General features: G+C 32.2%; 3 protein-coding genes and 1 long non-coding RNA gene across 4 annotated transcripts; 3 read left to right on the top strand and 1 right to left on the bottom strand.

Annotated features, from left to right (window-relative positions):
• The first annotated feature begins 769 nt into the window (after positions 1-769).
• LOC125807329 (protein NRT1/ PTR FAMILY 2.7-like) lies at positions 770-3,730 on the top strand. The gene is made up of 4 exons (XM_049487026.1): positions 770-839; positions 1,051-1,268; positions 1,431-1,975; positions 2,902-3,730. Exons 1-4 carry the CDS (start codon positions 770-772, stop codon positions 3,728-3,730), a joined length of 1,662 nt encoding a protein of 553 aa, XP_049342983.1.
• LOC125807364 (uncharacterized) lies at positions 1,425-10,999 on the bottom strand. The gene is made up of 2 exons (XR_007441660.1): positions 10,937-10,999; positions 1,425-1,501 (listed from the first exon to the last, which is right to left on the bottom strand). It is a non-coding gene; the product is annotated as an uncharacterized LOC125807364 (long non-coding RNA).
• Positions 10,245-12,653, top strand: LOC125807331 (protein NRT1/ PTR FAMILY 2.7-like). The gene is made up of 4 exons (XM_049487028.1): positions 10,245-10,314; positions 10,530-10,747; positions 10,866-11,410; positions 11,825-12,653. Exons 1-4 carry the CDS (start codon positions 10,245-10,247, stop codon positions 12,651-12,653), a joined length of 1,662 nt encoding a protein of 553 aa, XP_049342985.1.
• An 8,608-nt stretch (positions 12,654-21,261) lies between these two features.
• On the top strand, positions 21,262-24,929 carry LOC125807696 (protein NRT1/ PTR FAMILY 2.7-like). The gene is given in 5 exon segments (XM_049487426.1): positions 21,262-21,349; positions 21,436-21,653; positions 22,048-22,574; positions 24,096-24,602; positions 24,604-24,929. Coding segments are annotated over 5 exon segments (1,653 nt in total). The 3' UTR covers positions 24,917-24,929.
• Positions 24,930-25,071: the final 142 nt, after the last annotated feature.

The raw sequence follows: 25,071 nt of genomic DNA, 5'->3' as shown, positions 1-25,071 counted from the left end.
TGTATTTAAAATTTATTATCTACAAGGGTTGTGGTGGAGTGGTAAGTACTCCTTCATCCTTAACCAAGAGGTCTCAGGTTCGATTCCCCTTGGGAACGAAGTCGCCTTTATTAGGGAGCGACTGGAAAAGTTTACTATCAGACATTTGTTACTATAATTACCAACGTATTACCAATGGAATCGAATAATGAAGAAAAAAATTTACTAACTCCTTCTCAATGCATTAGTAAAGGTACTAACGACATACTAACCAAAAATTAGTTGGTGAATTTACCAACGGAAATTTCAGGGCCATGTTTCAAAATTTTGTAACAACATCTTTGGGTGTTTACCAACAAATTAAAATCGGTTGGTAATATTTACCGACGAGCCTTTTAGCAACGAATTAATATCAGTTGGCATTTGATTGGTAACTCAATTTGCCAACCAATTTGATCAATTTACCAACAAATTTTTTTGTTGGTAATTGGGGTTCCTTTTGTAGTGATTGCAATCAAAGTCAGTAAAACACAAGTAACAAGTAGCGAAATTATACTAAATTGTAGTCATTAGTCAAATTAACAATTTAATACTATAAAGTTGAGGGCCTTTAATTAAATCTTTGAAAAAGATTTATGCAATATGTAATTTCCTCCCATTTTATTAAATTCTCATGAACAAGACAATGTGCTGTCCTTATCCTAATTGAGATATTTTTGAGCTGATCTTATATATATAAGTTCTCTCCCAAAAGTTTGAAGTAATTATTTATCCATTGAGTTTTTCAACCATGGAAGCTCCATCAGAGGCACAATTACCAAGAAGAACTGGAGACTGGATCACCTTCCCCTTTATCATAGGTCTCTACCTTGTTCCTACACGATTTTTTAACAGGCATTCGTTATTTATTTTTATCGTTATTTTTAACAACATAAAAAAAACTCAAAAGTTCTAGTGCTACGATGCTATCTATGTTACTTTGTTTGTTGCACATAGCCTAAATATCTGTTACAAGTGATTTAACAAGTTACGTATATATATTGACGCGTAATTCGATTTTGACAAAAACAGCAAGCTCAGTAGGGTTGGCCCTAGCATTTGTGGGTTGGACAAGCAATCTTATTGTGTATCTGATTAAGGAATTTGATGTGGATAGTATTGATGCTGCTCAAATATCAAATTTGGTTAATGGTGCTGGAAGCTTAATTCCTATCGTTGCTGCAATTATTGCCGACTCTTTTCTTGGTTGCTTCTCTACCATTTGGATTTCATCCTTCATCTCATTATTGGTAACTTACCACTATTTTTTGTGTACCTAACTTTTGACTTTTAACTTCTTTTTCATGAATTACTTACTACTCCTCATATTCAACACTTCTCTTCAATCATTGTATGACATAATTGTATATTTATAGAGCCATTTTTTATTTTTTTTTGTGAATACGTTGTAGGGCACAATCCTTTTAGCTTTAACAGCTACAGTTGATTCTTTGAGGCCTAAACCGTGTGAAGTTGGGTCAACCTCATGTACCCCTAAACCAAAAGTTCAATCTGTAGTACTCTATGCAGCCATTGTTCTAGCAACATTGGGTAGTGGTGGTACCCGATCAACCCTTGCGACTATCGGAGCCGGTCAGCTAGCTGATAAACCAAAGGATCAAGGGATTTTCTTCAATTGGTTCTTCTTCTTTTGGTATTCTGCTTCTGTTATAGCATCAACAGCTATTGTCTATGTTGAAGATAACGTGAGTTGGAAAGCTGGATTTTTCATTTGTGTTGCGTCCAATGTTGTTGCTTTACTCATTTTTCTAATGGGAAGCAAATTTTACGCTAAGTTTAAGCCAGAAGGGAGTCCATTTACCAGTTTGGCTCGTGTTATTGTTGCTAGTATTACCAAAAGACAAGTTGCACTTCCATCGACTGCTGAGGATTTCTTCCAGGGATGTAATGTAGTACCTAAAGAAGCATTAGCTGTTGTACCTTCCAAGACCTTCAGGTAACACATGCTCCCTCCATTTCAATTTGTTTTTGTTTGTTCTACTGTTCTTTTAAGTCTGTTTCAAGAAAAGTGTACACTCTCTACTTTCTTAGCAACACTTTCATTTCAAATTTTCAAATGTCATGTTTAAGACCACTAGATTAAAAGAAAATTTTATATATTTTACATGTTTTTATTATAAGACATAAGATTTAAAAGTATTAGTATCTATTTTCTTTAAATTTCGTGTCAAATTAAAACTAGTTAAATAAATTGAAATAGAGGGAATATAAATGATTACATATAGAGACAAGATAGAAGTCTTTTTTATCTTTTAAATGTGGTGTCTTGTAAAATTAACACACATAAAATGAGGGGTGTTTTATGATCGTGGGGTAATTTAATTTTTCAGTGGAGGTGGATGTGAAGATTTCAGCATATCTTTATGTTGAAAGATTTCTTATAAACAGACTTTTTCAACAATATTTATATGAAGCACCTTTTTCTTTTTATGGATGGATGTTATCTCTAAACTATTGATATTGAATACTTTATTGTTAATTAATTTGGATCGAGACGTACTCCTACATGTCACGGGCAAGTTGATTTATTTGGTTAATTTATTTATTTTTCACTTCTTTATTTGGTTAATTCAAACAAGTAAAACCACTACAAAATGTTGTTGATAATATACTCACATGAGACAAAAATTTGTATTTTTTTTAAAAAAATAAGCTTAAATTATCAGGGAACGGACACTTTTGTGTATTAAGTTTTTCAAATAAATAGCAACTAAGTTCCACATGACTATTTAGTGATACATTAATTAAGTTGGGCACACGTGCTCTTGCTTTACATAGAGCATCTTTTGTGTGATAATAATGTCAGCTTGAGTGTATCTTTTAACTTTCGTAGAGTATTGAAGTTGCTCATATATGATGTAGGTTTTTGAACCGTGCTGCCATTATAAGTGAAGGTGACCTAAAACCAGATGGTTCAACAACTAATCGATGGAGACTTTGTTCAGTACAACAAGTAGAAGATTTCAAAACCTTAATTAAAATCTTATCACTTTGGTCCACTAGTTTTTTTCTTGGCACCACAATTGGCGTACAAGCAAGTTTGTCAATCCTTCAAGCCTTAGCAATGAACCGCCACATAGAACCCAATTTCCAAATCCCAGCTGGATCCGTACTCGTTTTTGTCCTCCTATCTACTGCTCTATTCCTCGCCCCGTTTGATAAATTTGTCTTACCTACGTGGAAGAATTTGACTGGAAAATCACTAACACCTCTCCAGAGAATTGGGATTGGACACGTGCTCAATTTTTTGAGCATGGGTGTATCAGCCTTAGTCGAGTCAAAGAGACTAAATGTAGCAAAATCAAATGAAGGTTCCAATATTGTGCCCATGTCAGTGTTATGGCTTGTGCCACAATTAGTCATCGTTGGTATTGCGGAGGCATTTCATTATCCTGGACAAGTATCATTGTACTACCAAGAGTTCCCGATAACCTTAAAGAACATGGCGACCGCGATGATTTCCGTGCTTGTTGGTATAGCATTTTACTTCGCTACTGCTCTAATTGATGTTGTTAGAAAGACAAGTAAATGGTTACCAGGTAACATAAATGATGGAAGGCTGGATAATGTGTACTGGATATTGGTTGTAGGGGGAGTAGTGAACTTTGGTTACTATGTAACATGTGCTTGGTATTACAAGTATCAAAACCTTAACGAAGTGGATCATAATGAGATTCCTTCTGATGAGTGATCTGAGGATGAGATCAATTTTAATATCCTCAGACTTGTGAGTGTTTAGAGATAGCAATAATTTATCATCAATCTGCAATTAGTGGAAAAAAATTGTGTAATCTAAAAGCTATTGAGACATATCAAATCAAGTGAACTTTATTGACATATAATTAATTATATGTATCTAAATATGGAATGTAACTAAAACACACGAATTTAGAAACAAATACATAATATCGTATCTCAATAATGTTTCAAATCATGTGTACTTCTTCGCTTATTAAAATAATGTGTCGATTACATTCATAGCTGGTCAGGACATCTCACCACGACGATGTTTGCTTCACCTTTTGATTTGTCAATGTTGCTCCTAGATCTGACGGACCTCCAGCAGAGCCATTGAAAAATTAGCTTTTTCGTTCCTCCGACTAGTAAAGCTTTAAAAAATAAGGCCTTCAAGTCGACAGAGATGAAATAAGAGTCGGCTGAAGAGTGAGATTGTTAGGAAAAAATCGTGACTATAAATTGGCAGAAAAAAAAATCACATTCAACTAACTACTTGCAAGTAACACCAATTGCCATTATATTGTAGCATACTCTTTGCAATAAAATATTCGAACTATAATTTTCTAGAGCTATTACATTATTTGCATTGATTCTGATTGTTTGGGTAGGGGTGTACATGATCGGGTTGGTTCGAGTTTTTCAAATACCAAACCAAATCATTGTGTCAAATTTTTAAATTTATAAATCAAACCAAACTAATAAACCTCGGATTTTTTCGATAAAGTTTGCATACAAACATATAATTAACTTGTGCTCCAAATATTTCTTTAGTCCAACCAAAATACAATTATCTAAGATGTTTCTTAAGAAAATAACACAAAATATGAGATGAGTACTGATGACACTAAAATATTCAATAAAAAATAATAATGAAATCATCATATAAAATAAATATTGCAAAGTCATAATGAAAATGATCATAATTTAAAAGTACTAAATCATGTCAAAATAAATTTAATAAGTATTAGTTACATTACTAAATATTTAAGGAAAATTAAAATTAGATTATGTATTTTAATTATCTAAATCAATGTAAAACTAAAAAACAAATATTCTATATTATTGTCATTCTTAATGTTGAATTGATTTTCTTTTTGCATTAGTATTAATTTGATTTTGATTTAAATTTTATTATAATTATCAATATCTATGAACTATAATCTTTATTGGATCATTCCGAATTCTAAGTTTTAAACTTGAAATAATATATTAAAAGATAAAAACTATGAAATATCATAAGAAATATTTTAAATTTATATCAAAGTAAATATTTTTATGTATAAAATAAAATTTTAAAATTACATATATAATGTCGGATTGGTTTGATCTCGGGTTGGTGTTGACACCCAATTTTTGACCTCCACATTATAGATTAATAATTGAGCTTCTTCAATTTCAAACGATTTATAATAATTAGTTTTATAAAATTTCAAATATTATTTTGCAAGTTATTTTAAATAGTTTTGTCACTTTTTATAATTTTTAGATGATATATATGTTTTACATAATTATGTATATAATTAGTATATTTTATGATTATTCGAAAATCGTCTCAAAAAGATTTTGTTTTAATTAAATAATTGTTTAATTAGTTTAGTCATATAACAATTTATATTTTAAATTAATTAGTTTATAATCAAATTGATTATTTTATTTCGTTAAGATTAAGAATCTCATAAATTAATTTCAAAGGTTTGTCTTATTCAGCTTTTGGCCGAGTTTGCCAATTAATTTTTTCAATTTTGGCTAAGTTTTAATCTCAATTGGTTATATTTTCAATTGCTAATGTAGTCATTTATTAGCTTGAGTTCCAATTCTTGTAAGACCCAAATTTGGGCTATTTTGTTGGGCCAATTTGCTTTACAGCAGCACCAAATCAGCCCATTTCCCTTTTTATCCCTCAAACCCATTTCTCCACAATATTCCCAGCCCACCCATACATGCAACAATACAATAATACACTCCCAAACGGCAATACATATATAACAATACAAAAACCTCTTCCAGCCGCCTCAGTCCAATTCCACCAAACTAACCCGACCCCACCCCATTTTCTTTTTCTTCTTCCTCGCGTGACCAGATGTGATAACCAGAAACGAGCCAGCAGCCCAGACCCGGTCCAGCAGTAGCAACAGCGTGCACAGCACGCGTGAACGATCATGTACGCGCCTCGTCTCCTTCACGCGAGGGCGAGTTCACGCAATCGACAGCTCCCTCAGCCTTGCTCTACAACAATCGCCCATTTTGATCTTTTCCATCCAGATTTTAGGGGATTTTGGTTGAATTTCCATACAACAACATCTTTTCCTTACCCTTGAGGGAAAAATTTGAATTGATTTGGTTGGAGAATTCCGATTTTGCCCCAAGTTCCTATCCGTTTTCTTCCCCCAAATCTGCCGTAATTTCCTGGCTATATATACTCTCTTATTATTCACTGTAAGGGGAAGAAGGGGAATTAATTGGAATTAGAGAAGAAAAAAAAATATAGTGAACTATTAATTATACATAGTCATAGACAAATATTTAGGAAATAGATTTTGAAGTGATAGAGATTGGCAATAAGATTTCTACTCTCGTTTGATTCTTTTCCATTCATCGAAGTTTCTCGGAGTCATAGTTTGGTGGTGGTGGAATCCTTCCCGAAATCTCGTTTCCAGTCGCTGCTCCAAAAAAGGTAAATGTCCTTTTAATTTTAATTTCTTGTTAGTCAATGTTGTGTTTGTTCTTGTTAGTTAATGTTATTAGTTACTGTTGTGATCATACTTGTTAGTTAATGTTATTAGTTACTAACCCTGAGGGGTAGCTCAGCTGGTAAAGGCCTGGGACAAAGTCCTTCAGGTCGCCGGTTCGAGCCCCAGCAGGGCCACTGGAGGCATTACAAACCGGCCGCGTCTCCAGGGCCCCGTGGAACTAACCGTGGTGGACCCGCCTTGAAACAGCGGGACCCGGTGGGTACAGCTAGTCGGGTTCGCAAAGCGACGCCCGAAAACCACGGTAAAAAAAAAAAAAAAAAAATATGTTATTAGTTACTGTTGTGATTGTGCTTGTTAGTTAATGTTATTAGTTACTGTTGTGATTATACTTGTTAGTTAATGTTGTTAGTTATTGTTGTGTTTATACTTGTTAGTTAATATTGTTAGTTAATGTTGTGTTTGTGAATAGAATGGAATTTTTGACCTGTTATGAGTTTTCTATCGATTTTATCCCTTCCAAATGCCCCCCTTTGTTTGTCTCACCTGTCGTTCTTCTTGTTGATTTTGGAGAATAGGAGTTCTTGGTCCTAGCTTGCTCATGTTCAATATGAATCTGTGTTGTTGCTTAATATTTGACGTCTTATCCTTTATTCTTTCACCTCGAGTTGAATGAATGAATTAACATATAAACATTTCGAGTTCATGTGCCGCATTTACTACTCCTTTTTTTGGGGTTCTTGTATTATGTTTGTCACTAGTCGTTTTGATTCCTTTTATTTGGTTGCTCTGTTGAGTCTAATTCGGAGTGTAGGCTTTGTTTCCGTTTTCTCAGATGGCATTTGCTCCATTTTTGTTTTCCTTTTCCCCATTCAAGTTTGCCGCATCTGTTTGCGTTCACTATTTTCCAATATTCAACTTAGTCACTAGTGCCTTAATCCTTTAGATCTGTTTTTTATCTCAATTAGTGCTAGTAAATATTTTGCTTTGAATATTAAGTCCTTCAACATTTGTTCTTACTTGTGCTTCTTATGAGTTTTTTTTTTAAAATCAGGAAATATAGAATTTGTCATGTTATTTAAAAGATGTTTTATTTAATTGCGTGAATAATTCCCTTCCGTTTCAATTCTCTATTTGATTAAGTATGAGATGTGCATTAATTTGTCAAGATGGAATTATTGGAAGGAGTATACGTATCACCTGGTGAGCATTGATGATGCTTCTGGTGCCTATATGTTCTCTGTCTATACTTGTAGTAATTTTTAAATGTTTTGGATGAGTTATATCATAATTATCTCTAGTTGAATGCATAATTATATATATATGAATTGTTCAAAATCCCTCACTAATTCCTTTTCCCTTTACTTTTAATACATGTGACACCAACTCGAGTCCCTCCTGGGCTTCATCTTTCTTCCCTTCGCATTTCGAGAGGGCCATAAAGGCCCAAGATTCTTTTATCGAGTCGGTCACATCTTGTTCGTTGCTGGAAAGTCAAAATTACAGGTCCCGAAAAGTCGAAAATGGGTTGTATACATGTTGTATACAGCGGTATACGCTGATATGCAGGCCCAAAACACAAAAACAGAGGGTGGAGGCAAAACACATGTGTCCGGAAGCAAGATATACATGAAAAGAGCTGATTTATATGCTCATATACACTGATATACGCCCAGTGTATACACAAAAACGGGAATTGGATTAGCCCCAAAAAATCCAGCGAAATTGGCCCAAAAAGGGGCCCAAATTCATTTCTCCTTTACCTCTAAATTATTTAATTGCCTTTATTTATTGTTTGTTTTTTATCATTAATTCTAATTTAGAATTGTTAATTAATTTAATCGAATTCCCCAAAAGACAAACTATTTCTCTGTGTTGTTTTATTTCTAACAAATCTCATTTTATCAACTCTTGCATTATCATTTATAATCTTTAGTCAACACTTTTTTTTTTTTTTAGTTTAAAATAGTTTTTTTCATAAACCAAAAAAATGACTCAAATAGAAACCAATTAATTTAGTTTCGTTAAAATTCTAATTACTTGTCTCTAATTCAAATGTTTCAATTAAGGTCCCATTTTCTTAAAAAATAAAAATTGCTATTTGTTTAACTATATTCTCAAAGTTAATCTAATAATGTTAATTATTATTATAAAATACTTACTTAGTCATTTTTTTAAGAAGGTTAGCCAAAACTTTTATTCTTCAATTAATTTAAAATGATTTTCATGCTTTAATTTATTAAATTGGTTTAAATTATTATTTCAAAATGAATTAAATAAATTCTAATTAATCTAGTTTTATTAATATTTCAATCACTTTCATTTCGAGTCAAATGTATCATTTTGGATCCCTTCCTCTAAAAAATAAAATGAAATAAAATGCGTCATTTATTTAATTATTTTCTTAATCAAATATATTATAAGTTATTATTCTTTATGTTAATTATTTTTTTTTCTAAAAATAGTCAAATATATTTTAGTCAAATCACAGGTCAATCGCATGTTAGCGGGCACTTCGAATGCTTAAACCCTTCTCGAAGTGTAAATTGAACCCCGAACCTTCTTTGGTATTTTCAAATGATTTTTTCTGTTTAAATCTTTGAAAATTATAAGTTTTTCTTAATTTCTTTAAAAAATTAAGTGGCGACTCTTTTCTAAGTATTGTTCTCAAATTGTTTTATACTTGGAACATTTCAAAAGTGATTTTTCTAGAAATAGTTAAATTACGGCACAATAGTTGGTATTTTTTAGTTAAAACCAAACCAACCCAAATATAGTCGATTTTTTTTTTCAAAACCAAACCAAGTCAAACCAAACCACTAGTCGGGTTTTTTTTTCCGATTTGACTCGGTTTGCGATTTGATTCGGTTTTCGGTTCAGTTTTGTATACCCTAGTTTGGGGAATTTTACTTGTTAATAAGTGGGGGGTGGGGGTGGGGGGAGAGATTGGGTTTGAGATTGGGGAGATGATGAGAGAGAAATATTTGATTGTTATTAAAATATTAATTGTGGAGTTTAAATGTAAGATAATTAATTAATTTTAATTTTAAGGATTGTGGGTATCATCTTCAATAATATATGGTATAAAATTTTTAAAATGATATATGTAATTATTTGAAAATAGAGGTTATAATATTAATATATATGGTAGTGAGGTATAAGTAGTTTATCCAATTTTTTAATTAATGAAATGTATGTGTGTTCAACAGTTTGGAATACACCAGCAAAAGATATTCTAGGTGATATTGGAATAATATCTATTTCGAAAGTGAGAGTCTAATTAATTATGATTATTGAGTACTAGCACCGTCCACTTTTAATTGTTAGTATAATTTTTTTTTTTAGAGTTAAACTATAAAAACTTTGACTAACATTTTATGATTGTATTTTTTTATCATATTGATATGCAAAAAATTGCAATTTATATTACCTTTTATATAGTTTTTGGATATCTAATTTTTTTTTTTTAAAATATCAAATTAATGTAATCTAATTTAACTTTGAAAATTAGTCAAATTGACTTTCAAAAAGCGCAACATGACAAATAAAAAGAAAGTAATCATTAGTCAAATATACAATTTAATATAAAGTTGAGGGCCGTTAAAAAGATTTATGCAATATTGTAATTTCTAATTTCTAGCCATTTTATTAAATTCTCATGAACAAGAGTGAAGAGAATGTGCTGTCCTTATCCTAATTAAGATATTTTTTGAGCTGATATAATATATATAAGTGCTCTCCCAAAAGTTTGGAACTTATCCTTTGTGTTTTTGAACCATGGAAGCTCCATCAGAGGCACAATTACCAAGAAAAACCGGAGGCTGGATCACCTTCCCCTTCATCACAGGTCTCTCCTCTCCTCTCTCTCTTCCGGTAGACCTGAACCTTGTTCCTATATGATTTGATCAGGCATTTCAAATTTTTAATAACGTGAAAAAATCAAATGCTATGTGCTATTCATGTTACCTTGTTTGTTGCAAATAGCCTAAATATTTGTTACAGTAATTTAACTTGCGTATATATATTGACGCTAAATCCGTAACTCAATTTTGAAAAAAACAGCGAGCTCAGTAGGGTTGACCCTAGCATTTGTGGGTTGGACAAGCAATCTTATTGTTTATCTGATTAAGGAATTTGATGTGGAGAGTATTGATGCTGTTCAAATAGCAAATTTGGTTAATGGTGCTGGAAGCTTAACTCCTGTCCTTGCTGCAATTATTGCTGACTCTTTTCTTGGTTGCTTCTCTACCATTTGGATTTCATCCATCATCTCATTATTGGTAACTACCACTGTTTTTTGTTATTACTCCGATCCTCATATTCAACACTTCTCTTCAATCATTGTATGACATAATTATATATTTATAGAACCATTTTTTTTTTGCAATATACTCGTAGGGCACACTACTTTTAGCTCTAACAGCTACAGTTGATTCTTTAAGGCCTAAACCTTGTGAAGTTGGTTCAACCTCATGTACCCCTAAACCAAAAGTTCAATATGTAGTACTCTATGCAGCCATTGTTCTAGCAACATTGGGTAGTGGTGGTACCCGATCAACCCTTTCGACGATTGGAGCGGATCAACTAGCTGATAAACCAAAAGATCAAGGGATTTTCTTCAATTGGTTCTTCTTCTTTTGGTATTCTGCTTCTGCTATAGCATCAACAGCTATTGTGTATGTTGAAGATAACGTAAGCTGGAAAGCTGGATTTTTCATTTGTGTAGCAGCTAATGTACTTGGTTCAGCCATTTTCCTAATGGGAAGCAGATTTTACGCTAAGTTTAAGCCAAAAGGGAGTCCATTTACCAGTTTGGCTCGTGTTATTGTTGCTAGTATTACAAAAAGACAAGTTGCACTTCCATCGACTGCTGAGGATTTCTTCCAGGGATGTAATGTAGTACCTAAAGAAGCATTAGCTGTTGTACCTTCCAAGACCTTCAAGTAACACATGCTCCTTCCGTTTCAATTTGTTTGTATTATGTACTGTTATTCTAAGTTTGTTTCAATAAAACCTCTATATTTTGTTGTTGATAATACTCACATGATACAAAAATTTGGAACTTTGCTTACTTTGATAACATATTGATTTGTATGCTTGGCTTTCTATTATAAATTTAAGCTATTGACTTTTGGAGTATGTCTTTTTTTAAATAAGCTTAAATTATCAGGGAACGTAACGGACATTTTTGTGTATTAAGATTTACAAATAAATAGCAAGTAAGTTCCATATTTAGTGATAAGTTGGGCACACGTGCACTTGCTTTACATAGAGTATCTTTTACATGATAACAATGTTATATATGGGATCTGCTTGCGTGTATCATTAACTTTCGAAGTTGCTTATATATGATGCAGGTGTTTGAACCATGCCGCTATTATAAGTGAAGGTGACGTAAAATCAGATGGTTCAACAACTAATCGATGGAGACTTTGTTCAGTACAACAAGTAGAAGATTTCAAAGCCTTAATTAAAATCTTACCACTTTGGTCAACTAGTTTTTTTCTTGGCACAACAGTTGGCGTGCTATTTAGTTTGTCAATCCTGCAAGCCTTAGCAATGGACCGCCACATAGGACCCAATTTCCAAATCCCAGCTGGATCCGTATTCGTTTTTGTCCTCATATCTACTGCTCTATTCCTCGCCCTGTTCGATAAATTTGTTTTACCTACGTGGAAGAATTTGACAGGCAAATCACTTACGCCTCTCCAGAGAATTGGAATTGGACACGTGCTCAATTTTGTGAGCATGGGTGTATCAGCCTTAGTCGAGTCAAAGAGACTAAATGTAGCAAAATCAAATAAAGGTTCCAATATTGTGGCAATGTCAGTTTTATGGCTTGTGCCACAATTAGCACTTAATGGTATCGCGGAGGCATTTCATTATCCTGGACAAGTATCATTGTACTACCAAGAGTTCCCAATAACCTTAAAGAACATGGCGACTGCGATGATTTCCGTGATTCTTGCTATATCATTTTACTTGGCTACTGCTCTAATTGATGTTGTTAGAAAGACAAGTACATGGTTACCAGGTAACATAATTAATGGAAGGCTGGATAATGTGTACTGGATATTAGTTATAGGGGGAGTAGTGAACTTTGGTTACTATGTAACATGTGCTTGGTATTACAAGTATCAAAACCTCAAGGAAGTGGATCATATTGATTCTCCTTCTGATGAGTGAAATCAATTCTAGTATCCTCAGACTTGTGGGTATTTAGAGAGAGCAATAACTATCATCAATCTTGCAATTAGTAGAAAAACATTTTCAAATTACATCATATTGTCCTACTTAATTTCTTTTTAACCGATTTTCATATTTCAACTTCAGACAAAAATATATGAAGTTTTGAAACTTTTAGGCCGAATTTCAAACAAAAACATCTCAAGTTTTTTGGATTTCTAGGCTTGCTTGGTTCTCAAATTCACACTTCAATACGAATATTTGAACTTCAGAAAATATTCAAGTGTCTTACGTTTTCATAAGGATTTTTTCCTTTACACATTGTCTATGATTAATTTTATGACCGCTAAGTGCGGACAAATTTTCCTGAATAACATTTAAACAAGAGACAAGGTGTGAGGACTTGCGTTACATATTTTAATCATACTATGGAGTGTAATAAAACTAGAATTATATCTTGGAATAATTTTTAAATCTTATTTTCGTATATAAATAAATATTTTCCTTGCATTTGCTTACATAACTTTTACGTGTATGCCTTATGAAAGTTATGATTATAATCTCGATTATTTTTTTAAAAAAATGTTTACAAATACACTAATTTCACACCCCCACGATGCGCCGACAATTTAATTAGTTTAATATAAATGGAAGCATTTTTGTTGATCATGCACTGATTCTCCTTGACCCGGCAAAGTTTTTTTTTTTTTTTTCCTAATGTATTGCACTACAAAAGAACAAAAAAGTATTTTGGTTTGTGTGGCTTCCATTTTCCACTAAAAATCATGTTCCCAAAGTAGATCTTAAATTCTCATTATCTTTATATAATGTATTTTTTTTTGGTTTATTATTTTAAAAATACATATTTATTTTATTCAGATAATTTAAAAATCAAGAGATGATTTATTATTTTATATTTATTTAATTTTTCTAATTAAATTCTATTTATTTTCTAATATTTAATTTTTTTATTATAATTAGACATGATATAATAAATATATCATTTTATTTATTTTTTAAGAGGCGTGTCAAGTCAACCATAGATAAGTAAATATGAGTGGAGAAGTAATAGTTTAATTAATTAAATGAATGTTGATACACGCATCATTAATACTCCCTCCGTCCCTTTTTAGTTGTCCACTTTAGAAATGACACACAGATTAAGGCAACAATGATTAGCACAGTGAAGTTACAATTTTACCCTTATGACAACTTTTCACTTCAAAATTACAACCACTTCTTTGAATTCAAGTGAAATAAATTGGAGGGAAACAACATACACTTTTACAATTTTCAAGAAGTGTAAATAAGGGTATAATAGGAAAAAATTTGTTGTCCTTTCTTGATTTGTCAAAATGGACAACTAAATAGGGACAACTAAAAAAGGAAATATGGACAACTAAATAGGGACGGAGGGAGTATTAAATAGCATTTGGCCACAATTCCCAAATATTTTTGACAAGTTATATTTATGTAAAATTTCAACTTTGCGTAGATATTTGAAAAAAAATATTAGGCTTTTTAATGGAGCGGTAAGAAATTATCCAACAGTGTAATGAACCAACAAGTCATGTCATTCGATATATCTCTGCTTTAGCACTCCTTCCTGCTGCCTATTCGGGACCCTCCCTGGCATTTCCTGTGACCAACACATTACATACCTACAAATGCCCTACCAAGTTAGGAATTGATTAGACCATGCATATTCTGGCAGAGCATACACTTTTTAAGAAAAAAAAAAAAAAAAACAAGTGATCAATATGTGACCATAAAAAGATTCTATATTGAAATAAAAATCATAAGATGTGATTGATCATTGAACAGTCTTCATTTGCATATATAGTCCATCGTCCTTGGTGTAAATTGGACCATGGGCTACCAATGTTAAGGTGAAAGTCAATTTTGAGTATGTACCTTCTATTGACTACTGTTACATATCAATCTTCTCCACTCTACCTTATGAATATATATATATATATCTCCTATATACAACATTTCAATGGAGCAATTATTGAGAATGACAAGTGTATTATAGCTGTATCCATTCTTCTCAAGGTGAGATTTACCCTTGAATTATATATTCCTTACTACCTCCGTCTTATATTATGTGACACCATTTGAACTGATAAAAAGTTTGAGAAAAAAGAAAGATTTTAATAAAATTGTGATTGAAAACACTCCTTAACTATTTATGTGGTTATAAATGATTTCATTAAGAGTAATGAGAATTTTGAAGTTAAAACTCTATTATTTTCAATAACGGAAAAGTGACATTCTTATAATTGGGACGGAATAAAAAAATATGCCACATAAATTAGAGCATAGGAAAGTATTATTTACGATTCCTGCTTTGGTGACAGTACTGTGCAACAGTATATCCACCTTATACATAAGTCATATTCACGACTTAGATAAACAGACTTTATACCAGTCCAGTAGTGCTTTCTTGATGATAATGTTGCCATCATTATTCATTCCACAAGAAATTCATGCAAATTAAAAGGACTCAAATTGTTCTTATCTTATGCTGGAATGTTATATATATATATATATAACAAGAATTATTAGATTTTCAAATGCCAAATTAGCTACTGTACTATATATCCAGCAACAATGGTAAGCCTCTTTATTTCGAAAAAATATGCATCTTCAGATGCACTTTATTATATCGAGAAAGTTCAAGACAAAATTATTTATTCTTTTTATATACTCTTTAGTAGTAATTATTCCTTAATATTAGTATAAACACATCAATTATGACACATAAATAGAATGAATATTTAGTGAAAGGAAATTATATTTTAGTAAGATATAAAAAAGGGTAAAATAATCAAGGAAAAACTACCTAACTACACAAATATTCCTATCATATTACTAATTCTCTTCATAGTTTAAAATAATTATATATAGTCTAACTAATTAATAATTGCATATCAGATTTCAAGTCAACTACACTTAATTACATGTATTTTTGCTACCAAATACTCTCTACATAGGGAGAAATGCGAGTGAGATAGGAGAGAGACGAGTGAAAGAGATTCAGTGTATCCCAAGTACATGCAAATCGCATAGATACATGTATTTGATACCATATACATTCAAGATACATTCTGAAAATTAGATACATGTACCTAGCTAGACGCACCAAGTGCGTATATAAATAATACTCTTTCCGTTCACTTTTACTTATCACTTATTTCTAAAATAGATTTTCATTTTTACTGGTCACTTTTGACATATCAAGACAATTATCAAATTGACTCTCATTCTTCTTGTTGCTACTGCTTCTGTGGAACGAGCTTTCTCATCCATGAAGTACATTAAAAATGAACTTCGTAATAGTATTGGTAATGACTTTTTGAATGGTTGTTTAGTTTGCTAAGTAGAGCGTAAGATATTCGCAAATGTAAGCAATGATGCTATTATTTATCATTTTCAACATATGAAAAGGCGTCGAGCACAATTATGACTTTAAGACTAAAAGTCTCTTTTTGTAATGATAATATTACTAGTAGGTCATTGTGACTTTTAATTAGATGTTGTTTTTTATGATGATAATACTAATCGTTGTTTTATTTTTTTACTTTTTTTATTAAAGAGTTTGAGTTAGTATATGTTTACGCTATGTGATTGCTAACAGTTTTATGTTAAAGGATTTGAGCACCCACAACTTTTAAATCATGGATCCACCACTTGTTTGATTATATTGCAATTCCTATCATCAGCTCTGCCCATTAGGATGAGGTCGTCAACGAAGAATATATGAGATAAATAGGGCCCTTTTCTAGTAGTAATTCTTATGGGTGTCCAATATTTCTGTGACACTTCACTTTCTATTCTTTGCGACAACATTTCCATGCATAATATGAAGATGTAGGGGATATTGGGTCACCTTGTCTTATGCCTCGTGATGGTTCGAAAAAGTTTGTGCGTTCACCATTAACTAGAATGGCTATACTTCTCGTGGTGATACAAGACGTAATTAGATTAATAAAGTTGTGTGGGAACCCAAAGTAGATAATGGTGTTTCGTATAAAGGACCATTCGATCCTATCAAAAGCTTTTTCCAGGTCGATTTTTAGCATCATGTTTCCATTTCCCCCCTTCATTTTCTGGAAATGAGAGATAGTTTCATGCACTATTATTGCGTTGTCCGTAGCTTGCCTGTTTTATAGGAAGCTCGCTTAAGCATGGACCTATCAACTTATTCATAATAGGTTTTAGCCTGTTAGATATAATTTTAGTGATTATTTTATAATTTGTACCACACAGGCTTATAAGTCTAAATCTCGGAGATTATTGGCCCCCGTTTTTTTTTTGGTACAAGGCAAACATGAGTTCTATTGATTTCCTTTGGTATTCGCTCATTCTTAAAAAGGGGTTAACATAGAGTGCTACGACTGATTCCCCTACTATACTCCAATAATTTTGATAGAAATAGGGGTGAAATCCATCCGGACCAGGAGCTTTATAAGGTTGAAAGGAGTTTACTGCTTGGAGTATCTCTTTTTTCAGAAGGAACATTACCTAAGTCCTCTAGATCAGAGCTGATATGGATATTTTTGGGGTTCCCATTGCCTGTGGTCAAGAGATTTTGGGTTGTGCGGAATAAGTTGGCAAAGTAAATGGTAGCGATGTTTTTAATGCCCTCTTGTTCGTATACTCATTCTCTCTCTGAATTTTGTAGTGAGACAGTTTTATTATATTCCTTCTTCTTCTATTTAAGGTTGTTGTGTGGAAGAACCAAAAGTCTTCTTCCAGACGGAGGATGTAGTTAAAGTCCTTTATTAGGTTTTCTTCGAGTTTCTGTAGAAAATAGCTGAATGTGTATTGAGGCGACTTCTGGATCCCTTCTAGTCTTCTTATGATTCTCTTTTTTTTTTTCCAGAAGATATTACCAATGTGATATTATTCCATATTGTAACTTTATTGGTGAAGTTTGGTATTGCTTTTAAGATGTCCCTTTCTTCATTCCAGCTTTGTAGTATGATTGATCATGCACTGCTTCTCCTTGACCCGGCAATGTATTGCACTTCAAAAGAAAAAAAAGTATTTTGGTTTGTGTGGCTTCCATTTTCCACTAAATCATGTTCCCAAAGTGGATCTTAAATTCTCATTATCTTATTTAATGTATTTTATTTTTATTTTTTATTATATTAAAAATATATATTTATTTTATTCAGATAATTTGAAAATTAAGAGATAATTTATTATTTTATATTTATTTTATTTTCTTATTAAATTCTATTTATTTTCTATAATTTTTATTACAATTAAAAATGATATAATTTTATTTAATTTTTAAGAGGCGTGTCAAGTCAACCATAGACACTAAACATGAATGGAGAAGTAATAGTTTAATTAATTAAATGAATGTTGATACACCACACGCATCATTAAATATTAGGTAGCGTTTGGCCACAATTTCTTAAAAAAATTGGCAAGTCATTTTTATGTGAAGTTTCGATTATGCGTTTGACCATAGATATTGAAAGAAATATTAGGCTTTTTAATGGAGCGGTATGAAATTATCCTACAGTGTAACGGACCAAGTCGTCATGTATCTCTGCTTTAGCACTCCTTCCTGCTGCCTAACTGCATTTGCTGTGACCAACACATTATATTCATACAAATGCCCTACCAAGTTAAAAGTTGATTAGACCATGCATATTCTGGCAGCGCACACACATTTTTAGAAAAACAAGTGATCAATATGTACTGTCCATTAAAAGATTCTATATTGAAATCAAAATCAAAATTAAAGGAGATGTGATTGATCATTGAACAGTCTTCATTTGCATAGTCTACCAATGTTAAGGTGAAAGTCCATTTTGAGTATGTACCTTGTATTGACTATTGTTACATATCAATCTTCTCCACTCTACCTTCTGAATATATATATATATATATATATATATCCTATGTACAACATTTCAATGGGGAAATTATTCATGTGAATGACAAGTGTATTATAGTTGTATCCAATCTTCTCAAGGTGAGATTTACCCTTGAATATATTTCTTACTCCCTCCGTCCTGTTTTACTAGAAAAATATAAATAAAAGAAAAAAAAATGACTAAATTTTTAAAAAATCGATCAACTTATGATTTAAGAGAAATCAAATTTCCAAAAGAACAGAGTCGCCACTTAATTTTTTTAATAAAATCAAGAAAACTATTTATTTTCAAATAGATCAAAACAGTAAATCTATTGAAAACTATTAAGGGGGTTCGAGGTTCATATTAACATTTCGGAAAGGGTTTGAAAGCATCCGAAATGCCTGCTCACACACGGTTATTCGATAACTAACTATTTGGCTAATTTTTTAACTTAACTCAAAAGGCAAAATTGGACTATTTTATAGTTAAGACTATTTTAAAAGGGAAAATGGGGAGTATTGGGATATTATTTAAGTTAAACGCTTTGGTAGATTATGTTTTAATATTATAGGAGGCGAGTATTTTAATTAGTTAATTTTTAAGAGATTAGTTCAGAATGACCATCTTTCGGGAAATTAAATTGTGGTAACCTTAAGACTAACAACGAATAATGACAGGTAAACAAATAAATGATAAAGTAGAGAAGGAAATTTGGACCCAGGTCTGGTTTCCTGTCCGTCTGGGCCAGTACTTGGGCCTAATCTCGTTTTGGGCTTTTGACTCAATTACAATACAACACAAAAACTGAAATTTTAGGACTTTGGGCCCATTTCTCCTGCTTTTTACAGTGTATACAACTGTTGTATATCGGTTGTATCACGCTGTATATCAGCGCGTTTTCAGCTCTCGGGACCTGTGATTTTGCTTCTAAACCCATATTTCTGCTCCCCTTGATCGAATATGGGTGAGGCTGACTTGAGACAACTCAAGGATATGCAGGAGAAGACCAAAATGGACTCGGATGGAATTTTCACATGCAAATAAAGAGTAAAAAAGATTAGTATCCACACTTGAGACTATTCCACAAGAAAAACACCTTTAGTAAAAAATACGATAAATAAGACATAGCTAAAGAGAATATCAGCATATACAATTGGGAAATGGAACATACATCCACATATGCAAATATAGGCCAACCAGTAAAAGCATATGAACACTAATTCAGGTATCATTCTTTCAACAAAACTAAAGGCAATAGAGAAAATAACAAGAAGTGTTAGGAGCTTTTCTCCAAGTTTGATTGGTTTTAGAGAAAGTTTCCAAACAAGATTTACATCTACAATATAAGAAGAACAAACTAATTATAAACTAGTATTAAATAGTCATATTATCAAACCCAAAACAACCTTTTCCCTCTAGTTTAAGGATAATTAGTCCAATTATAAACGAATGCAAAGTAAGCTAAGCCATTGTATTATAATCCAAACAAATGAGCTACTGTTACTTCATCCAACTTCATAAACATCATACCAATCATAAAACACGACCTCATCTTAAAGTGATACGCTTAACGATTTCAGAATAAACGAGATATTTGGAGCAAAATCTCAACACAACTCATTAATACTTCACGAGGTGATCTGAAACTCCGGGAAGGATAAATGAACCGAATAAGATCGCATAATATTTGAACTCAAACTCATCTTTATACAAATCTCTTATTTAAACCAGAAAAGTATACGTCCTAAATGCCTTCATAGTAAAATGTTAACAATCATATATAAGAGACTTACTATTATTGATATGAAATTTTCCAGATTCTCAAGTGTTAGACACTCCAAGCAAAGGAAAATATTACCGAGACAAATAAGCTACGCTACTGATTAACAAAGCAAAGAAGGAATAATCGAGAATCAATTTTAAATTCGGGTTTCAGTCCATTCATAGCAACAACTAATAACCCAAAATAAATGACAAACATTACTCTACTAGAACCCCAAGTTAGGCAAGATTGGAATGTGAATAAAAAATAATAATAAATAAATAAATAAAAATATATAAAAAAATTAGGCATATGAATCTAACAAAGTTAAGCTAATCTACAACATAAAAGAACCTAAAATAAAAATGGGAATGGAGGATTACCCTTTTAAGTGCAGCGATTGGGACAAGGAGTAGAGAAGCTTTTCCGCCTTCACCACAAAATGAGCTTTGGGAATACCGAGAAGCTCTAGTTAAGATTATAATCATATAGTTAAGATTTAATTATTAAAGTAAAATCTTAATCATGGTATCTTACTTTAGTTAATATATCTTAATTATTATTAATTTTATGCGTCTCTCGAACTTGAAAAAAATGGAGACAATTATAAAAATAGAAAGGAGGCAAAGTCCTATTTGAGCAACTTGTTAATCAAAAGGATTTTATCTCCCAAATATGCTTTTGTACCTATTATTCTTCATGTCTTAGTTCATGTGACACACTTATTTTTTTAATATAACTCAAAAAAGTGACCATCAGATTCAAAACATGTTTTTATTTTGATAAACATGGTGTCCGTCCAAATTTAAATGAATTGAGTAATTATGATTTAGCGGACTAACTTTGCACCTCTCTCTATATAAATATTACTACTTATTAGTGCTCTCCCAACAATTGAATTACTCCATATATAATTTTGTAAATGCTAAATTATATTAGTAGAAGAAGTTGTTTTGTTTGTTTAGGTATGGAAGCTCCACCATTATCGTCCGGTGACGGCGAAGCACAGTTACCAAGAAGAACCGGAGGCTGGATCACCTTCCCCTTCATCATAGGTCTCATATATATTTGTGTGCCCATCCATGATATGAAATGTGTATTAATTATTAATTTTACCATGATTTATATGTATAATATGCAGCAACATCAACATGTTTGACACTAGCATTTGGAGGTTGGACAAGCAACCTAATTGTGTATCTCATAAAAGAATTTGATGTGGAGAGTATTGATGCTGCTCAAATATCAAATTTGGTTAATGGTGCTGGAAGCTTAATTCCTATTTTTGCTGCAATTATTGCTGACTCTTTTCTTGGTTGCTTCTCTATCATCTGGATTTCATCCTTCATCTCATTATTGGTACAAACTAATCTTGTTTTGTTTCACCCTAATATAATGAGTCTACGGTCTATCCTTTCCAGGCTTCACTTTGTAGGACAACACTAAATATATTATTGTGGTACCCATGAGTCATGTATGTACTCTCTATCCAATTTATATGGCACAGTGGTGTTTTTGTGATTTAATTGTGTTTCCTATTATAGAAGGTTCAAGTTTTTCTGAAATAAATTTATATATTTGAAAACTATCTAAAAGTATTAATTCAAAGGCATATATATAAGGAGATTCCAGTAAAAAAAAAATGATAAAATTGTTTGATTTTTAAAATTTAAAATATGTCACATAAATTAAAACAGAGGAAATAGTAGTAATACACATTCCTAAGAGATTGCTTTGTCGCTTGTACGTGTAGGGCACAATCCTTTTAGCTTTAACAGCGACGCTTGATTCTCTGAGGCCTAAACCTTGTGAAGTTGGTTCAACTTCATGTACCCCTAAACCAAAAGTTCAATATGTAGTACTCTATGCAGCCATTGTTCTGGCGACTCTGGGGAATGGCGGTCTCCGATCAACCCTTTCAACAATGGGAGCCAACCAATTTGATAAACAAAAAGATGAAGGAATTTTCTTCAATTGGTTCTTTTTCTTTACTTATGGTGCATCTGTAGTAGCATCAACAGCTATTGTGTATGTTGAAGATAACGTAAGCTGGAAAGCTGGATTTATCATTTGTGTTGCAGCTAATTTACTTGGTTCAGCCATTTTTCTATTGGGGACCAGATTTTACAACAATTCTAAGCCAGAAGGGAGTCCTTTCACCAACTTGGCTCGTGTTGTGGTTGCAAGTATTAGGAAAAGAAAAGTGACAATCCCATCCACTGGAGAACATTTATACCACGGACCTAAAGCAATAGTTGTTGCGCCTTCAAAAACCTTCCGGTAATACTTTATAACTATTACACCAATCTCGTATAAAAGTTTAAATCGTTAATTCTTTTGTTTACGGTAAAACACGTGATTTTTTTTTACATTATGAATGTTGGTGAGACCATATATATTAGTTGAAGTTTTGAGGTGTTTCACACCCTTTAAGAAAAGTAGATTAAGACATAAATTAAACATAGTTTTCCATTTTTACCCTTATTAATTTTTGTCAAATTTATTGAAGTCATCACATTGAAAATTCAAATGAATGACACTCTAAAAGTAGTCTTGAAAACTGAACAATTAAGTTAATTTGAAAAATAAAAAATGCCTCAAAAATTCAATTAATATGGAATGGAGGGAGTACTTAATTGAATAACCATTTCAATATTAAAGAGAATACAGTGTTATTGATTCAATTAAAAGGGGAAACTTATATAAATTTTAGTATTAATTTATGAGCTAATAATTACTTAGATATACTCTAGTTTGCAATATTATGTATCTTACCGGATTTTGATGCCTTCAGATTCGTCCAGATACATGTATCTCGTATATATGGAGGTCAAATTTAGGTGTAATTGTTCTAGATACATTGTATCCAAGTGGTTTAGCATGTATTTGTGATACATAACAAATCTCGCTCGTCTACCTCGCCTCTCTCCCATCTTGTTTGCCACTCTCCCATGTATTTGGTATCCCAGATACATGCGAATCACTCCAGATATATGTATCTAGTGTGATTCACAATACATACAAATCTCGCTCACCTCCCTCTCCAATATCGATTGCCTCTCTCCCTATTTTTATGTAACTGACAGTAAAATTACAGGTACCTAACCAAGTGTAAGATACGTAGAAAACTCTTAATTAGTGATAAAATATGTAATATTTTAAAAGTATAGGTAATAATAGTATTTATGATAGTGAACATGTCCAATTATATAGTTTTTCCATATAATCTGCGACAGTAACGTCACTCTTGAGTGTTTACGTATGTCTTTGACCACGTGCTTGGGACATCCCTTGTCGCTTAATTATGATTAATTTGCATCACTAATGTTTGTTTTATATTGTCTCAAATCTCAATGATGAATTACTATTAAGTAAATCTTGATATTAGTACTGTCATGGAGCACTATATAATATAAATATGTTATTGGTACTAATAAATATTTAAAAACAGTCTTTAAGTACTAGGAATGTTATAATTATATACTATTTCGACGATGACTTTCTTAAGGCTGGTAGGTGATTTTTAAAATAAAAGTATCAGAGATTTCACGCCTACTCATTAGGTGTGCTTTTTTACTCACTTAGGTTCAAATTGATCTTTTTATTTTGGGGGGTTTACACTGATATTACTATTTTGTCGGCGGATAGCGATGATGACGCTCAAATTTTAATATTTATGTATAGTGCATGTATAATTAGTACTTATAAAATATACATTATGCGTACATATTTTGTAAAACAGATATAGGAATGTAATTTTTCCTTTGATAATATTAGTTTGTTTGTTTTCTTACGATGCAGGTTTTTGAACCGTGCAGCCATTAAAAGTGAAGGCGATGTTAAACCGGATGGCTCAACAACTAAGCCATGGAAACTTTGTTCAGTACAAGAAATAGAAGATTTCAAATCCTTAATCAAAATTTTACCACTCTGGTCAAGTAGTTTTTTTCTTGGCACAACAATTGGCGTACAAGCAAGTTTGTCAATCCTTCAAGCCTTAGCAATGGATCGTCACATAGGCCCCAATTTCCAAATCCCAGCTGGTTCTATATTGGTTTTTGTCACGGTCTCTACTGCTCTATTCCTCGCCCTGTTCGACAAATTTCTATTTCCTACGTGGAAAAAAATGACTGGCAAATCACTTACGCCTCTCCAAAGAATTGGGGTTGGGCACGTTCTCAACTTTTTGTGTATGGGTGTCTCTGCCTTAGTTGAGTCAAAGAGGCTAAATGTAGCAAAATCAAATGAAGGTTCCAATATTGTGCCTATGTCAGTGTTATGGCTTGTGCCACAATTAGCCATCGTTGGTATTTCATTTTCCTGGACAAGTCGCGTTCTATTACCAGGAATTTCCAATAACCTTAAAGAACATGGCGACGGCGATGATTTCAGTGGTTGTAGGGGTGTCATTTTACTTGACCACTGCTTTAATTGATGTTGTTAGAACGACAAGTACATGGTTACCCGGTAACATAAATAATGGAAGGCTGGACAATGTGTACTGGATATTAGTTGTAGGGGGAGTAGTGAACTTTGGTTATTATGTAACATGTGCTTGGTTTTACAAGTATAAAAACATGAAGGAAGTGGTGGACCATAGTGATTCTCCTTCTCATGAGTGATTAATGGGTCCAAAAGAAAAGAAAATGTATGCTCGTGATTATCGGCCATGAAAATAACAAAAGTATTGTACCTAGCTATCTATGTAACTTTTAAGTGTATGGCATGAGTATTTGTGATTATATAGATTACAAATTAGTGCGTAGTTCATTTTTAT

This window comes from Solanum verrucosum, unplaced genomic scaffold, assembly GCF_900185275.1.
Source record: "Solanum verrucosum unplaced genomic scaffold, falcon-dt-bn FXZP01000183.1, whole genome shotgun sequence".
Taxonomy (NCBI): Eukaryota; Viridiplantae; Streptophyta; class Magnoliopsida; order Solanales; family Solanaceae; genus Solanum; species Solanum verrucosum.
This window is presented reverse-complemented; position numbering and strand designations above follow the sequence as displayed.